The sequence below is a fragment of the Pollachius pollachius genome, assembly GCF_949987615.1.
Source record: "Pollachius pollachius genome assembly, chromosome: 10".
Lineage (NCBI taxonomy): Eukaryota > Metazoa > Chordata > Actinopteri > Gadiformes > Gadidae > Pollachius > Pollachius pollachius.
This window is the reverse complement of record NC_136943.1, coordinates 7,437,122-7,456,039: the sequence shown is the minus strand read 5'-3', so window position 1 is coordinate 7,456,039 and position 18,918 is coordinate 7,437,122. Positions and strand designations below refer to the sequence as shown.

At 44.4% G+C, this 18,918-nt stretch overlaps 2 protein-coding genes across 2 annotated transcripts; both read left to right on the top strand.

Annotated features, from left to right (window-relative positions):
* Positions 1–100: 100 nt before the first annotated feature.
* On the top strand, positions 101–7,888 carry ddx41 (DEAD (Asp-Glu-Ala-Asp) box polypeptide 41). Its single transcript, XM_079745189.1, has 17 exons — positions 101–258; positions 777–872; positions 1,005–1,155; positions 2,286–2,360; positions 2,448–2,508; positions 2,611–2,747; positions 2,840–2,912; positions 3,009–3,162; positions 3,906–4,042; positions 4,385–4,547; positions 4,700–4,831; positions 4,919–4,990; positions 5,312–5,408; positions 6,638–6,787; positions 6,895–6,966; positions 7,058–7,159; positions 7,379–7,888. Exons 1-17 carry the CDS (start codon positions 232–234, stop codon positions 7,513–7,515), a joined length of 1,836 nt encoding a protein of 611 aa, XP_079601315.1. The 5' UTR covers positions 101–231; the 3' UTR covers positions 7,516–7,888.
* Positions 7,889–7,981: 93 nt separating this feature from the next.
* dok3 (docking protein 3) lies at positions 7,982–11,053 on the top strand. The gene is made up of 5 exons (XM_079744295.1): positions 7,982–8,125; positions 8,405–8,701; positions 9,057–9,123; positions 9,578–9,765; positions 9,915–11,053. Exons 1-5 carry the CDS (start codon positions 8,072–8,074, stop codon positions 10,719–10,721), a joined length of 1,413 nt encoding a protein of 470 aa, XP_079600421.1. The 5' UTR covers positions 7,982–8,071; the 3' UTR covers positions 10,722–11,053.
* Positions 11,054–18,918: the final 7,865 nt, after the last annotated feature.

Sequence of the window (18,918 nt, the reverse complement as noted above, 5' to 3'; positions counted from 1 at the left end):
GAATGTCAGTCAGTTATTTAAACAACCAGTAGGGGGTGGTATACCATTGCTTAAGGAGTCGGGGAAGTTTGTACCTTCCAGCATTCCTTACACAAACATTTTGTCCAATGCGTAGTAGCGTTGGTTTATTTTCTACTGGTTAAAATCTGCACTTTTAAGTAAAAAGTATTACTTTTGTTTATCGTTCTGGGTACTATTGTTAAACACATTTACTTTGGGTAATAAACAGAAATGGAAGTCGACAGTAAGCCCAAAAAGGTAAGTCATTTCATTAATGAAGCTTCATTCGAGCTACATGCTAGCTAGCTAACAAAACACTCCTCCACACATCAGAAACATGAAGGCTTACTCCAGAGTGTTATGTTCCCTAGACTAAAATGCAGCTCCTACAGAGATCAGCTCCTTAATGAGTTACGTTAGTAGTATGAGCTCTGTTTGAGCTCTATAAACTGTTTATAAGGGATCATCCCAGGGAGTTGGCACACATGTATAGATATATGATGGTCACACAGCTGTAGTAATGTACACAACACAAACTGCAACTTTATTTGTGAAGCGCCTAGTAGATTTTCACATTCGACACTACTAGCAAGGCATTGTGATGTGGATAAGACACAAAGCGCATCATATTAAATTCAGCGGGATAAACAATGTTCTTCATACATTTTCAAGATACCTATCGGTGTCTGTGTTGAACGTATAATTTCCTACTCTATAAAGCCAAAACATTTAATCCGTCTGATCGTTTTTAAAATGTGTTTTCTTCGACCATACAGAGACCTCTTGGAGAGGGAGAGAAGGCTGGTTCAGGTGGGTCGGAGGATGATGACTACGTCCCATATGTCCCGGTCAAAATACGAAAGAATCAGACGGTTGGTGGCCAAAACTTATTCATCTTTTCTTAAAGTTTTCCCTTGTTATATTCGGAACATAATTAATTCTCGGGAATTTTATACAAGTTCCGAATCCAGAATGATAACAATCCATTGTTTGTATGTTTGCAGCTCAACAAGATGTTGCGCCTGCGAGGCAAGGTTGTGGAAGAGGACCTGAAAGACAGTGGGGCAGATCAGAGGGACGAGGAAGAAGGGCTGGGTCCGCGCTCCAACGTCAGTCTCCTGGACCAGCACCAGGTTCTCAAGGAGAAGGCAGAGGGTATGTCCAAACAAAACACTCATTCACAAGTTATTACTACAATTAGCTGTTATTGTGTCAGGACACCCATTTAAAAGTATCTTGGTTCAAATGCAAGGTTTGAACTAGCAGTCGACCTGTACAGGCATGCTTGAGCAGGATGCCTAACCCCTACCTGCTCAATAATGATATGCATCTGAAACAAAATACTGTAACTCACATTAGTTGAAAGCATCTGCTTAATGACATTTTAAAAAAAAAAAATATATTATCTAGAGATCTATGGTACATGCTGACGGCTACAAATAGCAACAATCCATGCATGCAATTTCACCCTATACCTGACCTATTTTGAAAAGTTAACTCTGGGGCTCTCGTTGAATGGTCTAAAAAGTACTTGCTATGCCCTGTCCTAACCTCTTTTCATTATCTACGATGGGAAACAGCATGAGCTCAAGGAAAGTTTAAAAGAGGAATTCATTGGGACTGAGGCAAAGACAACCGTGGTGCGGAGAACAACCTGACTGCACGTGCGCTAGGCTTTAAATATTGCTGCTGCAGGAAATTGTTGGACAGCATTAAGTCTTTATCTCACTATCTCTTCGTAAAGGATGGTTCAATGTCCCCTAATCTGAATGAGATAATAAAGGAAGCATTGAGCATCTTTCATAAGCAATTAGAGAATACCAAAAACTCTTTATTATGGCTGCCACTTGAATCATTGTACAATTCAGATTATTTTACTTGTAGTTACTCAAGGGGGCGTGCTTGGCCTGTATGTAAAATGACATACACTACCCATGCAGGATACCAGTTGCACTCCTACTTTGGGAGAGCTAACTAAATGCCCAGCGCCTACAGCTGTAAAAGTACATGCATAGGAAAGCAAAACACAAAAAGATGGGTCAAAGCTGGATTAATTTTGGCGAATATGAGGTGGAGAGAAATTACTGTCTTAAATGTTAAATGTTTGACCCTTCTCTAGCATGTTGACTTTGGCTGGAAGCGGGAGGGTCCAAGTTACGCTAAAATCCTGCTTAATTTTATCCAATGGTAGAGATTGACATTTTACACTGCCACTTCAATATATTGTTATATCAAATGTGACCCATGGGAATATTTAATTTTGAATTGTGGTTTGCGCTTTACAGCACGCAAGGAGTCCGCCAAGGAGAAGCAACTGAAAGAGGAGGAGAAGATTCTTGAGAGTGTGGCTGAAGGCAGAGGTACAGCATTTTCCTTTTTAATTTTTACAGCAATTTTCGATAAACTTTGAATAAAGGATTAATAGCTGAGAATCTGGTGTCTTGTAGCTCTGATGTCGGTGAAGGAAATGGCCAAGGGTATTATATACGATGACCCCATTAAAACAAGGTGAGTTTTGTATTGAATTAACTGAACCATTGACATAATATGACATTGATCATCAGAAGTATAGTCTATATGGATCCAAAAAAACCTGAAAATCCCTTGCAGTTGGAAACCTCCGCGCTACATCCTGAACATGCCCGGCGCGAGACACGACCGCGTCAGGAAGAAGTTCCACATTCTTGTCGATGGAGAACTGATCCCGGCTCCAATCAAAAGCTTCAGAGAGATGAAGTTACCACCAGGTTCGCCTGCCACCGATGATGCACGTTCTTTGGTGTACAGCCATCATTTTGCCACAGTATCTCCATTCTCTAACATTTCTGATGGTTTGCAGCGATCCTTAAAGGTTTGAAAAAGAAAGGCATTGTCCACCCGACACCGATTCAAATTCAAGGGATCCCCACCGCGTAAGTCCACAGCCGCTTGTATATGCCAGGCTTCACACAGTTTTTGTTTATGTTTTGTATTAATATTTAATTCATTTTTTTTGTGTTCATCTATAGTCTGGCAGGTCGGGACTTAATTGGCATTGCCTTCACTGGCTCGGGAAAGACCCTGGTGTTCACTCTCCCCATCATAATGTTCTGCCTGGAGCAAGAGAAGCGGCTGCCCTTCAGCAAGAGGGAGGGGCCCTATGGACTCATCATCTGTCCATCAGTAAGACACCAAGAGAGAAGCATTGCCTTGTCTGATACATCTCACTTGAAAACACAAACAGCCCCCTGACACCATTTTAAAGGTGGTTCTTTTGCAGATATAAACCACAGATTAACCAATTAATGTATATAATATTCTGGGATGCCAAACAGTTTATTTGGCATTGTCAAAATTCAGGCACAGATGTGGGATATTTTTAACATTTGAATGGCAGAGCTTGAAGTCCATTCGCTGCCTACCTACACTGGAAATAACACTGTACATGAATTTCAGTTTGAATATTCTTTTATATGCTGTCGTAAAAGGAATTGTTTGAATTAGCCGTTCTTTTTACTGACCTTTTGACTATGATCACAAGGTGTTGGTATGTGTTAACGTTTCAGTTACACACCGGTCCTTAGAAGATTCCAGGTTCTATTTGAACACCATCCAAATAAAAGTTAGACCTTGTGATTGGAACAATAAATTGATAACAAGGCGGGGGATTCCAGTCTACTGAATATAAGGCCCCGCAGTAGAGGGATGAGGAAGTGAGCGTGGGGGCACCAGCTACTATCTCAACTTCTTCAATTCTGCTTGCAAAAGTGCCCCGCTTTTTTTCATAATTGTGAGCATTGTGTGTACGGGTCATAAAGGTGATAACAGCGTTCCGTATCATAAACGCACTGTTTACCAAAATCTTGGGACTGTTTCAAGTCTGCCACGATGTGAGCCTGTCTTCTCCCCCCCCCCCCCCCCCGCAGCGAGAGCTGGCCAGGCAGACCCACAGCATCATCGAGTACTACTGCAAACTGCTGGAGGATGAGGGCGCTCCTCAGTTGCGGTGTGCCCTGTGCATAGGAGGAATGTCAGTCAAAGACCAGATGGAGGTGGTTAATCAGTAAGTATGGCTCATGGTTTGTTGGGCTATGTATTAAAAGAAGGAAAAAAAAGCATCCGGGGTCAGAGGCCTGGGGCATATCATATTATCACATTTATAATAGATTTATTTTTAATTGCGTTAAAGGATTTCTTAATACCCCGTAAAATTTCAACTCTGAATATATATATATATTTTTTGTAATGTTTTTCCCAACATTTGATCAAATGACCAAGAATAAAACATATTACCCGGTGGGGGAAAAAAAGCCAATGTTAAACAAAAATAAGAAGATAGTGAGTTTCACTTTCTGAAACCCCCGAAGCAAGTTTGGCAATGAACGTGTGTCGTGACCGTTCCTAGGGGGGTCCACATGATGGTAGCCACTCCTGGTCGACTGATGGACCTGCTGCAGAAGAAGATGATCAGCCTTGACATCTGCCGCTACCTGTCGCTGGACGAGGCCGACAGGATGATTGACATGGGGTTTGAGGAGGACATCAGGACCATTTTCTCCTACTTCAAGGTCAGCAAGAGTGGTTGATTGGGTTGGTTCGGAATACAAAAGAGTGCAAACGTTTTCATCTTTAGTCCACGCCATCAACGTGACAAGTTTCATTCGACACCGGATTGATATTGAAATGAATTTGACTCAAAACTGTTTGTTTCTTTATTCAGGGCCAGAGGCAGACCCTGCTCTTCAGTGCTACCATGCCTAAAAAGATCCAGAACTTTGCCAAGAGTGCCCTGGTCAAGCCTATCACTATTAACGTGGGCAGGGCTGGAGCTGCCAGCTTGGACGTCATTCAGGTGCGATGAACGACCTCAAAGGGGTTCAGAAACGTTGACGGTGTGGGAGGGAATTGAAATGATGAGGACCTGGGATTGTGTTTGTAGGAAGTGGAATATGTCAAGGAGGAAGCCAAGATGGTGTACCTGTTGGAGTGCCTACAGAAGACGCCGCCTCCGGTCAGTAACAACACATCCTCAAAACCACCCAACTCCATATCATATTGTTCTACACGTTTCACTCTTTAAAGGGGACATATCATACCACCAGGTGTGAGTGTGATTAGCCATTACAAGCCGTTTTCAAAATGTGCAGCATTGCGACATCACAGGTGGGCGTGTCCATCTAGATGTGTGACGGATAGATGGACACGCCAACCTGTGATGTCACAATGCTGCACATTTTCAAACCTGCTTGTAATGGCTAATCACACTCACACCTGGTGGTATGATATGTCCCCTTTAAGAACAAGTTTGAAGATTGTGATGTTTAACTTCCAGGTGCTGATGTTTGCTGAGAAAAAGGCGGATGTGGATGCAATCCACGAGTATCTGTTGTTAAAAGGAGTGGAGGCTGTGGCTATCCATGGTGGAAAGGGTAAGATACTTCTTCTAATGTAAGTCCATCGGTGGACCCCTCTGGTTTTGCTCTTGGCCTTTTATCTTAAAAGGTTTGTGGAGCGATTTTGCTGGCTTCACATTTTAGTTTTTAATTTCCTCAATAGTGCTCAGCAGCTAAGCTATTTTTCCTCAACGTAACCTTTGGGTGATTCACAATAGCTGGAAGTCAGGCAAGGAAGCCATTACATTAGGACACACAGTTATGGAAAGGGCACCTAAATAGGAATCATTAGGAGATTTCATGATGAATTGATTGGCCTGATATCATGGTGAACAAAACACTTGCTATGCCAACTGCAATTCCTCAGACCCAGGACCCAAATGCAACAGTACTCCCTCTCATTCATACCATAGGAGATCGATTTTTCATATGATTAACCCAGCTTTCTTTCCTTTTGATGGGAGTTCATTGGCACTTTAACCCGTTCTTTCAGTCGCATGACACGATACCACTACACAATTTGTCCTTTAAAAATAATCAGTGGATTTGAATGTGCAATAAAGTGAGCAATTGGGAAGTGCATCTATTATCACAGTAGACACTAGGCCATATAATGCCTGGTTTCCCCTTTCCAACTCGGGCAATAAAATACAAAGCCCTGATTTTTGTATAGTTCTCATGAATCTATCAGGATTATGGTTCTGCAAAAAAAAAAAAACCTGTCTAGTGTGTGACAGGCGTAAGTCTGTTAACCTTGTATTAAATCGATAACACTAGGATAAATATGATGTTTGCAACTTAAAGAACGTCCGGCTGCGAATCCCGGAGCCAATCTTGTATTTTGTATGCGTTATCAAAGTCTGACCACTAGGGGTCACCCTTGACTTATGTGTGTCAGAAAAAGCCGTGTGTTTATTTTCAGCAGCTGAACAGATGTGTAACGGTTCAAGTAGCTCTTAACTTAAAATGATCTGGACATAGCGGTAGTCTATCCTGAGCGGATTTCAGCGTTGTTACCAATAAAACCACATCATATTAGTGATGAAAGACAAGTCCATCTGCATTAAAGGAAACCCCTTCCACTGGCGCCACCCAGCAAGCCCAGCTACGCTATTTCGCTTTACACAGTTGGAGTTGACAGAACGCTGTTATTTCGATTTTTTTAAAAGGGAAGGTCTCCCGCCTACCATCTGGGAGGGGCTCAATCCTACTAATTGAGACATGAAGTAATTATTTTCTTCTTTTTTTTTTTTTACTATATTTAGATCAAGAGGAACGAACCAAAGCTATAGAAGCGTTCAAAGAAGGCAAGAAGGATGTCCTGGTGGCCACAGACGTGGCCTCCAAAGGTCTTGATTTCCCTGCCATCCAGCATGTGGTGAATTACGACATGCCCGAAGAAATAGAAAACTATGGTAAGGATTCCAATCGTTTGGATTCCATCAAACATCTTTCTTGATCTGTAACCTTCTGTTTTAAATGGCGGACCCAACCTCTCTTATTCATATTCCTTCCAACCCAGTCCACAGGATTGGACGTACAGGACGATCGGGCAAGACCGGTATCGCCACCACCTTCATCAACAAAGGCTGCGGTGAGCAAAGCGGCAGTAAAACAAGATAATTCTGATGTCAAACCTGTAAGGCTGACCGGGGCTGAGTCTTACCCTGTTCTCCGGTTCACAGATGAGTCGGTCCTCATGGATCTGAAGGCGCTGTTGATAGAGGCCAAGCAGAAGGTACCACCTGTCCTCCAGGTGCTACAGACGGAGAACGAAGACCTTGGAGGTGACCCCTCCTCCTCCTCCTCCCTCTCCTTGTTTCTCATCAGCACCTTGTTGTTTGTTGGACCCATTCCTACGTACCATCTGATTCTAATTTGTGTGACTCAATGGACTTGTTTTTGGCTCGTTCATGTAAACTGCTGCTGAACTTCTGTTTACTGCTTGTTTTATTCATGCATTTTCTTTATTGTGTGTGTGTGTGTGTGTGTGTGTGTGTGCACAGGCGAGAGGGGCTGTACGTTCTGCGGTGGTCTTGGCCATCGTATCACGGACTGTCCCAAGCTGGAGGCCATGCAGACCAAACAGGTGTCCAACATCGGCCGCAAGGATTACCTGGCTCACAGTTCTATGGACTTCTAAGCAGCTGTCATGTTACTACTGGTTATTCTCTGAGGCCGGACTGCAACAACGCAGACAGACACACCAGGGGAAAACGATTTCAGTCTGTTTATTTACTATTGTACCACATGGATCAAGTTGGGTTGATAGTGGTGCTACAGAAAGTTTGTTGCACATTTTTGTAGTGCTTTTTTTTTTTTTTAATTTCCTTCCCCTTTTCTGTATGTTAAGCATTTGTCTGTTGGACCATTTTAAATTGAACAAAAAATGTTTTCAATTATGTTTAATGTCGCAGTTTTAGTACGTACCTGTGTGTGTTTGTGGTGGGAATTCACTGAAACAATGTACTGAAGCAATGGGAAGTTGGTCATTCTTGCAGTAATATTAAAAGTCTATTTCCTGAACTTCTGCATTGATGATTGACTAGCTGCTTCCTTTTAATGGTGAGAAAAGTCTCGATACAAACCAGTTCCAGAGAACGCACAGAAGTACAACATCGCATATAGTAATTAATGTGGTAGCAGCTTAGTATAAGTAGAAACAAGAAGAACGGTTCAGAACGAGTCCACTTTGGAAAATGAACGTTTTTAAAGAGGGTCTGCTTTACCTACACGGTGTCAAGTTTGGAAAGGTGAGTAATTGAAAGCATTTTATAAGGATAAGAGTTATTGGTTAAACATGTTTAGCAACAGACTTGTCAATAATCACAAGTAGGCCTACTTGAGCTCAGGAAGTGTATAGCTAATTTACGGCTAATATCCAGATTATATACATTTAATTAGAATATAATATAGCAACAAATAACGAGCCTAGCGTCCTTATTCTAAGGAGGTGGAGATACCCGGTGGAAGCATCAAGCAGGGTCCATACATACATAGTCTAAGTCGTATTCCTTTCCCCCCCTGTGCAGAAAACCTGGCGGAAAATATGGATGATCATCCTTAAACCCCAATCACTGGAGATAGGGCGCCTGGAGGTCTACAGTTTGCCCGACGACATCAATGTAGACATGCTGCCCCCTGAGCAGGACAAAACCAAGCGACGGGTGGTGCTTTTGTCGGACTGTCTGGACATCACCCTGGCCCCGGAGGAGGCCTGTCCCCCGGGCTGCACTGCCTTCTATCTGGACACAACGTTGCGTACCTACACCCTGGCCTCTGAGGACTGCCAAGAATGGCTCCTGGCACTGTGTCAGCTTACCTACAAGGTATACAACACACACACACGCACACGCACACACACACATTCTCGCCGGCTTCCTGCGTTGGTAGATTAGCTTGATCAACAGTTTCCCCTGTTCTAACGGAGGAGAGGAATAGTTAATTGATAACAAGGATCAACCGAATTTACACCAACCCGTCCTCAAAGTATAAGGACGAGGCGAGTATAAGGACGAGGAAGTCGCTGTGAAGGCACTGTCGTTGAGTTTCACTTCTTCAATTCGTTTGCTTGCATAAGCGCAACCCTTTCCTGAGCATGTTTATGTCGTCAAAAAAACGATAAGAGCGCGCAGTATAACGTGTATGTACACAATGTTTACCGTGTCGTCTTGTTTACACAAGGATACTGGAGAAGAGATTTCGGTGGAAGAAAATAGTCTGCTGATGAAGGACTGTGACCTCTACTCAGGTTCTTATTACGTCCAATATTTATCTGTGAAAATATTTGGTAAAACTCAGATTTCATAGACCGCAACCGCAGTTTTACCAAATTCTGCTTCATGCTGATAAAGCTGTAAAAAAATAAATCCTGTTGTAGGCCTACATCTATTTGTTGGAACACAGGGCATAGGATAGGCCACATGGCTCCAATTTATACTGCATGTATATTTAAAAAGTCGAATTGTTTAAATAAGTATCAACAGAAATTCCTTACATATATATGGGTTACACCTTACCAAAAATATCGACAATGATGTATTCATTTCCAATGAATGAACTTTATGATGCAAGTAACTGTCTTCAGCCGGACTTCCCCTTTGTTCATATCTCCAGAATTCTTCTGAAAAATTAATCCAGTCACTGTTCCAGTTTGATCCCCTTTCTTATACTGCTGAAGTCAGTGTGTATATGCTGTTCTTCAGGCATGGGTGATCAACCAGAGCAGTACCATGTCACTGTTCTAGACACCGTTGCATCAGAGAGATGTCTGCTTGCTGGAGAATTCGCCTTCCTTCTGGACATAGAGGCTGTGTTCCTATTGGACAAGGAAACGGCTGACATCATATACAGATGGCCTTACATGTTCTTGCGCCGATTCGGAATTGTCAAGGTACTTGAAAGGATTGTGTTAAATATGCAACATTTTATGATTCAAAACGAGCCACTTTGTTGCCAATGTTGTCTGGAAAACGTGTGTGTGTGTGTGTGTGTGTGTGTGTGTGTGTGTGTGTGTGTGTGTGTGTGTTTTTTTCACTGCAGGGGGGTTTCTGCATCGAAGCAGGCCAGCAGTGTGACTCAGGAGAGGGGATGTTCTCCTTCCTGTCTCAGCATGGTCGTCAAGTCTGCCAAGCCATCGCCAGGCACTGCTTGACTGAGCAAGAGGCTATGGGCTCCTCTACCCAAGAGTCAGATTACGATCAAGTCTCACCTCCTCCACCCTCCTACGAGTCAGACACAGAACCACAGGTTTCCAACCACCCGGACACTGCCTGTGTTGGGGCGGAGCCCGGTCTGGCCGACCATTACTACGCCGAAGTAAACCACCTCCCCCCATCGGTCAACAGACAGCCATCCCCACAGCACCCCACCCATCTGCAACCGGGTAAGGAAAAGGAGGGTGAGGCCGGCCAGGGATGGCGTGGTCTGTCCCCGGGGCTGGACCCCTGGGGTGGCTCGGGGGACGACGGCTACACTCAGGGGCCGGCGACTGGGACAAGGGTTGCGAACGTGCCGGAGGAACTGGAATCTAACGTTGTCTATTCCCTTGTGAGCTTCTCCGAGTCGGAGTCTGATGCCTCCCTTTACGAGGCGCTACCCTTCATGAGCAGCCCCATGCCAGCCCCCCCGTCGGCCCGGGCACCAGTGTACGCGATGCCCTCGCGACGGGCCAGGGTCTTCTCCAAAGGGACCAAGAAGTCAAAGACCACGGGGGGGCCTGTAGACCGCTCTCCTTCTGGTCCCAAGAAAGGGACCCCCCGGAGTTTCCAACAGAAGCTGTCAAAACTCATTTCTTTAGACTTGGCAAAGTTCCAGTCGCGGCGACGCTTTGGAAAAGGCAAATCTTGATCTCCTTTTATCACTGTTAGTGGGAGAATTTCTCTCCTTATAAATATGTATCATATGTATAAAATGTGTTTTTTTTCGTTGAGCTATTCTACTGTATTATGGTGTTATACAAATTAAATGTTTAGGCCTGAAGCACATACATTTTAAAATATGAAAAGCTAGTTGTTGATCTCTAGCTGTAACCTTATCTATTTACCCTGCAATTTAGTCAGCTAATATTTGTATAGGTGTGTCTTTATATTGATCATGTACAGATTAATGCTATGATTGTGGATTTTTCTTTCGTATATTATGTTTGTATCTGCATGCGGATGTTTATTAAAATGCAAGGTTGAACATCACAAAAGGTTTTGGATATCATATCGACTCAGATTGGTTACCATATAGCTCAAGATCAAAAAATGTGATCTTGTGTTGAATAGGACTTTTCTACCAATCAAATCTTTTTATAAACAAGATGGGCCCACTTAGATGGTTCATAATAAACGGTGAATAATTGAACTTTACTCACTCAGGACTTGAAGCATAAATGTACCAACAATCGTTTCCTTATTTGAATTTTTATTACAGAGAAAAATACATAGAAAATAACATTTTCTTTATAAATATCAAAATATTTTATTTTTAATTTAGATAGCATAAACTAGTCTATATGGACATAAAGTTGGTCTTGGGTCGGGCCATTACAACATTAAAGTGCAACCACACTATCCTGTGAGATCGTCATGGCCTTAGGACAGTCCAAAAATACAGTCATCCGTCACACCTTTTAAACCTTTCCTCGTTTTTACACTTTCGTTTGGCATTGCAAAATCCATCCATTGGCTGGTGATGACATGAAACAGCATTGTCCAGAAGTTATCTACCACCACGTTGTCATACATGATAGATAAGCTTACCACCCACAACCCCAAGCACTATTTGGTTCTCTTTCTCAACCAGACACCCAGACACCCTCCAGATCCGTCACTGTCTCCCGCCGTGGCAGTCCTCCACATCACTGTGATGTGATGACTCTCCATCGCTGCTGTGGGATGAGGAACACGCTGTCTTGTGAGAGACTCCCAGGTGGCATTTCTGTGTCGTTACAAAGAAGAGGTGCGGCATGTCGCTCGGCGGGTTCAACAACGGCTGCGGGGAATCCCCCGTGCACGACATGTCGCTTAGCCCCGGTGACGTGTCTCCTCCCTGGGGGCACAGGGTCTGCATCAGGGACCTCATACAGGCTCTCTCCGTCGGATCCACTCGGCTGGGGGGACTCCTGTGCTCCCCGACGCCTGTGAGGATATCAGACAGCTCTGTGATGTAGATCTGTGCCAGCTGCAGCGTGTCGTACTTGGAAAGCTTTTTCTCGTTCTCCAGCGACGGGATGACACTCCTCAGCTCGTCAAAGGCCTTATTGAGGCCGTGCATCCTTCTCCTCTCCCGTGCGTTCGCGGCAACGCGTCTGGGTTTCTGCGGCCCGTGGTGCACGTGGCCCTCGGGCGAGCCGTCATCGTCCATCCATGTGAGGTCGGTGGACGTCCGGTCTGGCTGGTGGGTCGCAGACGCACAACACTTTTCAGCCAGTGATGGTTTATCTGCGCTTTCAAACGCGCCCATCCTGCTGGAATACGCGGAGATGGACGTGGTGAGGGACCGCGTGGATGAAGTTCTGCAAATCTTTGCGTCCAGATGTTCTACCATAGTAAAGTCTTCTGGGTACTCTGGCCAGTTTGAGACTTCTGTGGTGGCAGTCATCACTGTTCCGACCCCAATTCGTGCCAGCCACTAGAAGATGAAAAAAAAAAACTCGGTCAGAAGAAGATGATGTGTGTCTGTGCACGCCTTCGTTTGTTGTGGTGTGGTTGGTGCTGCACCAACAGACTTATATAGCAGGCCTACCCACCGCTATGATCTCCTTCTCCTCCTCCTCCTCCTCCTCCTCCTCCTCCTCCTCCTCCTCCTCCCCCCCTTTTAATGGCCCGGACACCCCTGCCCCGGGACTCTGTCACAGGTCGGGAGCACGCAGCCAATTGCAAAGTCTCTTTGACACCAGTGTCCAAGAACAATTACGCACAAAGCTGATCTTTTTTTTCCTTCTTTTTTGGCCCATACTATTGTGCATTGTAACTCAATCAGGCTAATGGTGGATGTTTAGAGTCACTTGTCAACCGACGCCTGCCAGATGTATCACAACACGGAGGACAGTATAAGCAAACTGTGGTTTAAATTAATTGATCTAATAAATATAATTAGATAAATTAATATAAGCCAATTCAACCTAACTATTACTTTAACTAACTTTGGACTATTTTGGATGAAAGAGTCCATGCGTCGTGTTCAGAGTATTACCTAAAATGTTCTTGTAAGAAGCAGGGCGTTTGGTTTGTTGGAATGATAAACAGTAACAACTCGTTACCGAAGGACCCGTGGAAGTATAGGGCCTATAAATCGGAATTATCCAGAGCATATCCTTTATGAAATTTGTTCTCAAATAAACAGTAAAAGTTCACAAACAAGTGCGGATTATTTGCAGAATAATAAAAGGAACAGGTGTAAGGTAAGGCTTGAGACACACCTGTCTATGGGAGAGCCCAGATAACTGATAAGTCCTCCGCAGGCTCCCTATGAATCATTTAGCAATCAAACAATGGAAGATGCGGAAGAATATGAATGCTGCGTCTTGCTTCAGAAATTATTGATATTGCATCCCCAACCAGTTGTTTAGGGATGCAAGCATGAGTTTCTAGACATCAAAAATGACGGGTTAGGCGGACTTTATTCACAACTTTTGGTGCGACATTATTGAATTAAGTCTTTTAATTTATAACTGGGCCTATGGTTGCTGCAACTACTAGTTCTATTAACATCCATACACCACTTGTTCAAAATTATAATAACAGAAAGAAATAATACCAACCATAATAAGGCAGAAACTAATAATAATAATAATCTATTAATAATAACGCGCGCATAAAAAATGAGAACAATGATAATAATGACAACAACAAAGTTAAGAGGGTTAATAATAATAACAAAGTCTCAGCTTCAAACTGTGAACACGATACGTGTTGGGCACAATACGTTTGAAGAACGTGTCATTTCTACTTAATTAAAACCTATGAGCATCTAAATCGTGTGCCCATCATCTGGTGTCCCCTGGTACCTCCACCCAAGCTCCGCACACACCAGTCTCCCCCCACGTCTCCCATATGCCGTATGCACGGGGGAGTCCGTCCAACTTTCACAGCACTGGGCAAAGTGACACAAAACTAATCACTCATTAGGACAGGAATTACACCAGAGGAGCCGCCACACTGATCCACCGTCTCCACGGCCCCGATAATCCAATAGACGACCATAGCGCATACTGTAATAAAATAACAGGTTTAGCCCTTTGTAATGGCAACGGAATAACCAATGGATGAATATTTGGGTTTGAGGAAAGAAATTTGCGCATCTAAAAGTGAGTGTCACACGCGCAAGCACGTGTGTTGGTTGAGTCAAGGGAGTGAGGGGGGACCCCAGCGCCACCATCACCGCCACCAACACCCCCAACACCACCAGTTAGGCTGCAGGAAAATCACCGTGACCTGCCCCCACCCCCGCCCGTCAGCAGTTTAATGAGGCTGGTCTTAGTTGAATAAATCGGCACGCTCTTCGTCCCAGGGTGTCCATTCATTTTTGGACTACATGAATATTTCATTCCTTCAGCCCCTACTGCCAGCGCAACAGCCTGCAACCCTGCAGCCTCTGCTAGCCTCCACTCCCCATCTGGTGCGGGGCGTGACGTGGCGGCGGGAGGAGTGTCACGGAGGGACAGAGAGGTGTGAGGAACATTTCAAAGGTCAACTTCTCGGAGGGGCCTACCCACGGGGGATTCCCCGCAGCCGTTGTTGAACCCGCCGAGCGACCTACCCGACCCCTCCTGTTGTAACGCCGAGCGGCTCTTTTGTTAAAAAACAAAAAAAAACAAAAAAAAAAACAGTCACATTTCCGACAGCTTTAAAGTCAATGTGTGTCGTTATGCCTTGTTCTCCAGGTTGTTGCTCGTGTCGTGCTGAGGGGTGTGTTCGACACGAGCAACGCGGAACATTATGATACTATGATACTATGATGAATTTAAGTTGTGACCTATATGCTCAGCCTCAAATGTAAAGAAGCAATATTAAATCCCCTACTATTTCCATTGTAGACAATACCTCTGCTTTGCGCGTCTTTGGCCTATAACTATAGACGCGCAACAATGAAGTGTTTCCATTGCTCACACAATAGACATTAAGCATTGAGGCACCACGTGGAACAGTGCGCCTCTTGATCCTGCGAGCGGCGGACTGTAATTACAGCGTCCCCACCCCGAGCGGTACGGGGGCGCACGGAGTCGCCGCTCCGGGCTGCTTAATGCCGGGCTTTCATCGCCAAATTAGGAGAAAATTACTGGCCTCATTAATTGAGGAAAGGGAAGCAATGCTTTGGTTAAAGTAACGCCTCATTAAGTCAATGTTATCTCTGGTCTACGGGCTAATGGTTGAACTGTGAGCGAGGGGATACGGATTACACAATTCCAAACCTCATCTCACCCTTTTAGATTTGCTTTTAAATAATGAAATGAATAACAATAAGGCCTTTATTCTTAGAAGTACTCTTTACGCTCTTTATTTACTCTGTGCTTCAGTCTATTTTTCCCCATTTCACTGAAACCGATTCAAAAAGCCAATTAAACTCGGTGCGCCGCAGTGTATCCACAGTGGCGCACCTCAGATAGGTTGTCACTCTCTTCCCCAAAGGTCCCTAACACCGAGACGCTCGCTTTTCTGTGCAGGGAATAGGGTGCTTGCGGTTAAACACGTGCACTGAGCCCCGGGTCAGCGGGGTTAACCGTGTTATTATGCTGCTGCAACATTCACAGTAAGCAACACAATTTCGGTGGTCATTCATCGGAGATCTTTTTACACCCAAACGGGGCCAATAGGGGCAGGGGGAAAAATAACCAGTCCAGCCAGGGCCCCTGATAGCCAGGAGAAGTGGACAAGCAAAAGGTTGAATGGATGCCTTGCACTTTGATAGTGAATATAAACCACCCTGAAAAGACAACGAGGGCCAACTGAAAGCCCTCTGCAACTCTGAACTTAATCTTCATTTTCTATTTCGCGACCACAATAACACCGTGCTACCTGTTCATTTCTTTACTTCAACTCAGCAAATACGATTTTGGGCATCTGAGAATAGGCTTTCTTCAGTGGGGTAAACTAGACGGGTTTTAATAGTACAATTAAACTCTTCAAGGATGCGTAATCACTTGTATAAACTTTTTTTTTTTTTTTTAGTCAGCCTTCACATTGTTCAATAGGCCATGGAAAATTGGAAATATAATATTGTAATGCTTACGTTTGCCACTAGATGGAGACAGGACAACATATCTGAGGCTGATAAGGCCTACTTGAAACAAATAGTCCCAATTCGGTTTTATTTTCGTCAACACATTTGGGTACGCCGCCCTGTTGCCTATAGGCCTGGCATGATGTCAGCTGTCCATTTTGAGAATGAGTAGCTGGGTTACTTTGCAAACAGAACACATTTGGGACAAAATAATAAAGAGATATATTTAATAGCATACAATATTGTCAATCTTATCAACAGAAACCATACAATTTCTCACACAATAATAATGCCAATACGACCTATAACAATCAAAATATATATCAAATTAATTAATTGATTCAAACATTTATATCTATCGAACTGAGACGTTTTCCGGCCGATAGAGGGCAGTAGCGTTACACAATCTGAAGTGAGATCAGCAGTTGTTTTTTCAGTTCCTCGTAATTAATAGCAACACTTTATTCGTTGACCTTTTTGACCTAGCCGATTGATCTAGCTTTGCTTACAGTTGCCTGGACAACAACTTCATTTTTGGTAAAAAAAAAAATACAGATAGAATTGTTAATAAAGCATGGGCATTGATGTTCATCTCAAACAATTTAGATATATTTATATTGGTATAAATTGAAAAAGAAAATAGATGTAGGGATGTTATATTACTGGGAGCTCAGAATGTAGACAAACAAAGGAAGATGGGACTTTAATCAGACAAGCTATGATTCAATCAGCGTGTTTGCATATCTCTATTTTTATCGAACTCGAACCTAATTTGTAACGACCGGACACTCATCGCAGCGAAGTGACTTTGTGTTGGCACATTTCGACTCGAGGCATGACCAGACTGGCCGTAGAAAAAAGAAATGGAAACAGTCACACTTCTCCTCTATAGCAATTTTTCCATTTTCAGCAAGAAGCAGTGATATTTCGCCCGGGTTCACTTTGCTGTTTATCATGCGGCACCCTTAGTGCATGTATTACCGCGATGTCCAACAACCTACGGGCTACAGTGAGTGGGTACAACACAAACACAAACAAACCACATTGGAAGTTAAAAAAGGAGCAATTGTTCTTCTGCTAACACTTTGGCTGAGAGCGTGATCGCTCCACCTCACACACCTCCGTACACACACTCTCCCCCCGCGGGAGAGGGGTGTGATTAAGGGTAGCAGATAAGGAGAGACAGAAAAGACCTGAAGAGGGAGGGAGAGGCAGAAATGAAGAGAGAGAAGAGATGGAAAGAGAGGGACAAAGAGAGTGGGATGGAGAGAGAGGGAAATAGAGTGGATAAGAGTGGTGGAGAGAGCAAGAACACAGAGGGAAGGGAGAAATCTGGAGAGACAAACACAGGGAGCGAGCACGAGAGAGGAAGAGTGGAAGGAAGAGAGTGAGAGTCAGAGAGATGGAGAGACCATTAGAGAGACAAAGAGAGCCAGATAGAGAGAGAGTGGAAGAGAGAGGGAGGGAGTGGGAGGGAGAGAGAGGGATATGGACTGAAAGAGAGAGAGAGAGAGAGAGAGAGAGAGAGAGAGAGAGAGAGAGAGAGAGAGAGAGAGAGAGAGAGAGAGAGAGAGAGGGAGAGAGAGAGAGAGCACAGATGGAGACTAAGACGGTGGGAGAGGGAAAGCGGCATGCCCCGGGGTGAAACAGCCTCTCAGAACGAGCGGCGATGATTCGATGTTATGATCCTTAAGCAATTCTCATCCTTTAATTTTAGTGGCCACAGATGCAGCTAAGTGGAGCCAAAGGATTGGTTAAGGATTTTATTTCGGACAGAACCATGCTGAGTGCCCAGTGGCGGGAATAGATCGCAGCAAGGTGTGTGGGTGTATGTGTGTGTGCGTGTGCGTGTGCGTGTGCGTGTGCGTGTGTGTGTGTGTGTGTGTGTGTGTGTGTGTGTGTGTGTGTGTGTGTGTGTGTGTGTGTGTGCGTGTGTGTGTGTGTGTGTGTGTATTGGGGGAGTTGGAAGTTCTCATAACTAATAAGGAAAGAAGAAATAACAAGTATTTTGTAGAGTTATGTCACAGGTCTCAGGCTCCAGCCTGGGGTTTGTATTTTGCTGTAACTCTTGTCTGAGCCTGAATGCATAGAGCCTGATACAGCTGTCTCTCACGTGGCTGGCTCATCAGCAGCACTTAAGGCCTCATTGTGATCCTCAGTCTGAAAATAAAAGGGGAGAAGTGCCAGGGAGAGAGAAAGAGAGAGAGAGAGAGAGAGGGTGGGAGGCGGGGTGGAGAAAGAGAGAGAGAGAGAGAGAGAGAGAGAGGGTGTGGGGGGCGGGGGGAGAGAGATGGATGGCACTGAAAGAGGTGAGCGCGGAGGGCAGGCTCCGACAGCGACTCTTGGAGAGACGAGCAGCTTTAGTGGTGGCACAAGGAGACATAATCGGGGAATGAGGAGAGACAAAAGGATGTTGTGAAATAACATACTGCGGGCGGGTAACAAAAATGTTTTATGGCCGCACGGAACGACCGCGCCACATTTCTTTATGAGCGCACAAAACGCAGGATGCGTCCGGACCGACAGAGCTCTGAGTTTAATGTGAGCGTTGTGCGATTTATGTCCGACTTCAATCTCATTGACCGAACTTGGAATTCTGAAGATTCAGAAGTCGGAAGACTTTAATCTGGCAATTCCATGTGACCTTCAAGGAACGTGTGAGAGAACATCATGGCTTAAGATACGTGTTATTCTTGGCACTGTAGAATGAAAACACACACACACACACACACACAAACATGCACGCACACACACACGCACACACACACAAACAAACACACACACACACACACACACACGCACACACACACACACACAAACACACAGGCGCACAGAC

Bases quoted from the DNA above. Each gene is read 5' to 3' on its own strand.
- ddx41 (XM_079745189.1), top strand. From the start codon at position 232: ATGGAAGTCGACAGTAAGCCCAAAAAG. The intron at 2,748-2,839 runs GTTCGCCTGCCA...GATGGTTTGCAG, and splicing joins AGAGATGAAGTTACCACCAG to CGATCCTTAAAGGTTTGAAA. The intron at 4,991-5,311 runs GTCAGTAACAAC...TTTAACTTCCAG, and splicing joins TACAGAAGACGCCGCCTCCG to GTGCTGATGTTTGCTGAGAA.
- dok3 (XM_079744295.1), top strand. From the start codon at position 8,072: ATGAACGTTTTTAAAGAGGGTCTGCTTTACCTACACGGTGTCAAGTTT. The intron at 8,702-9,056 runs GTATACAACACA...TGTTTACACAAG, and splicing joins TGTGTCAGCTTACCTACAAG to GATACTGGAGAAGAGATTTC. The intron at 9,124-9,577 runs GTTCTTATTACG...GCTGTTCTTCAG, and splicing joins GGACTGTGACCTCTACTCAG to GCATGGGTGATCAACCAGAG.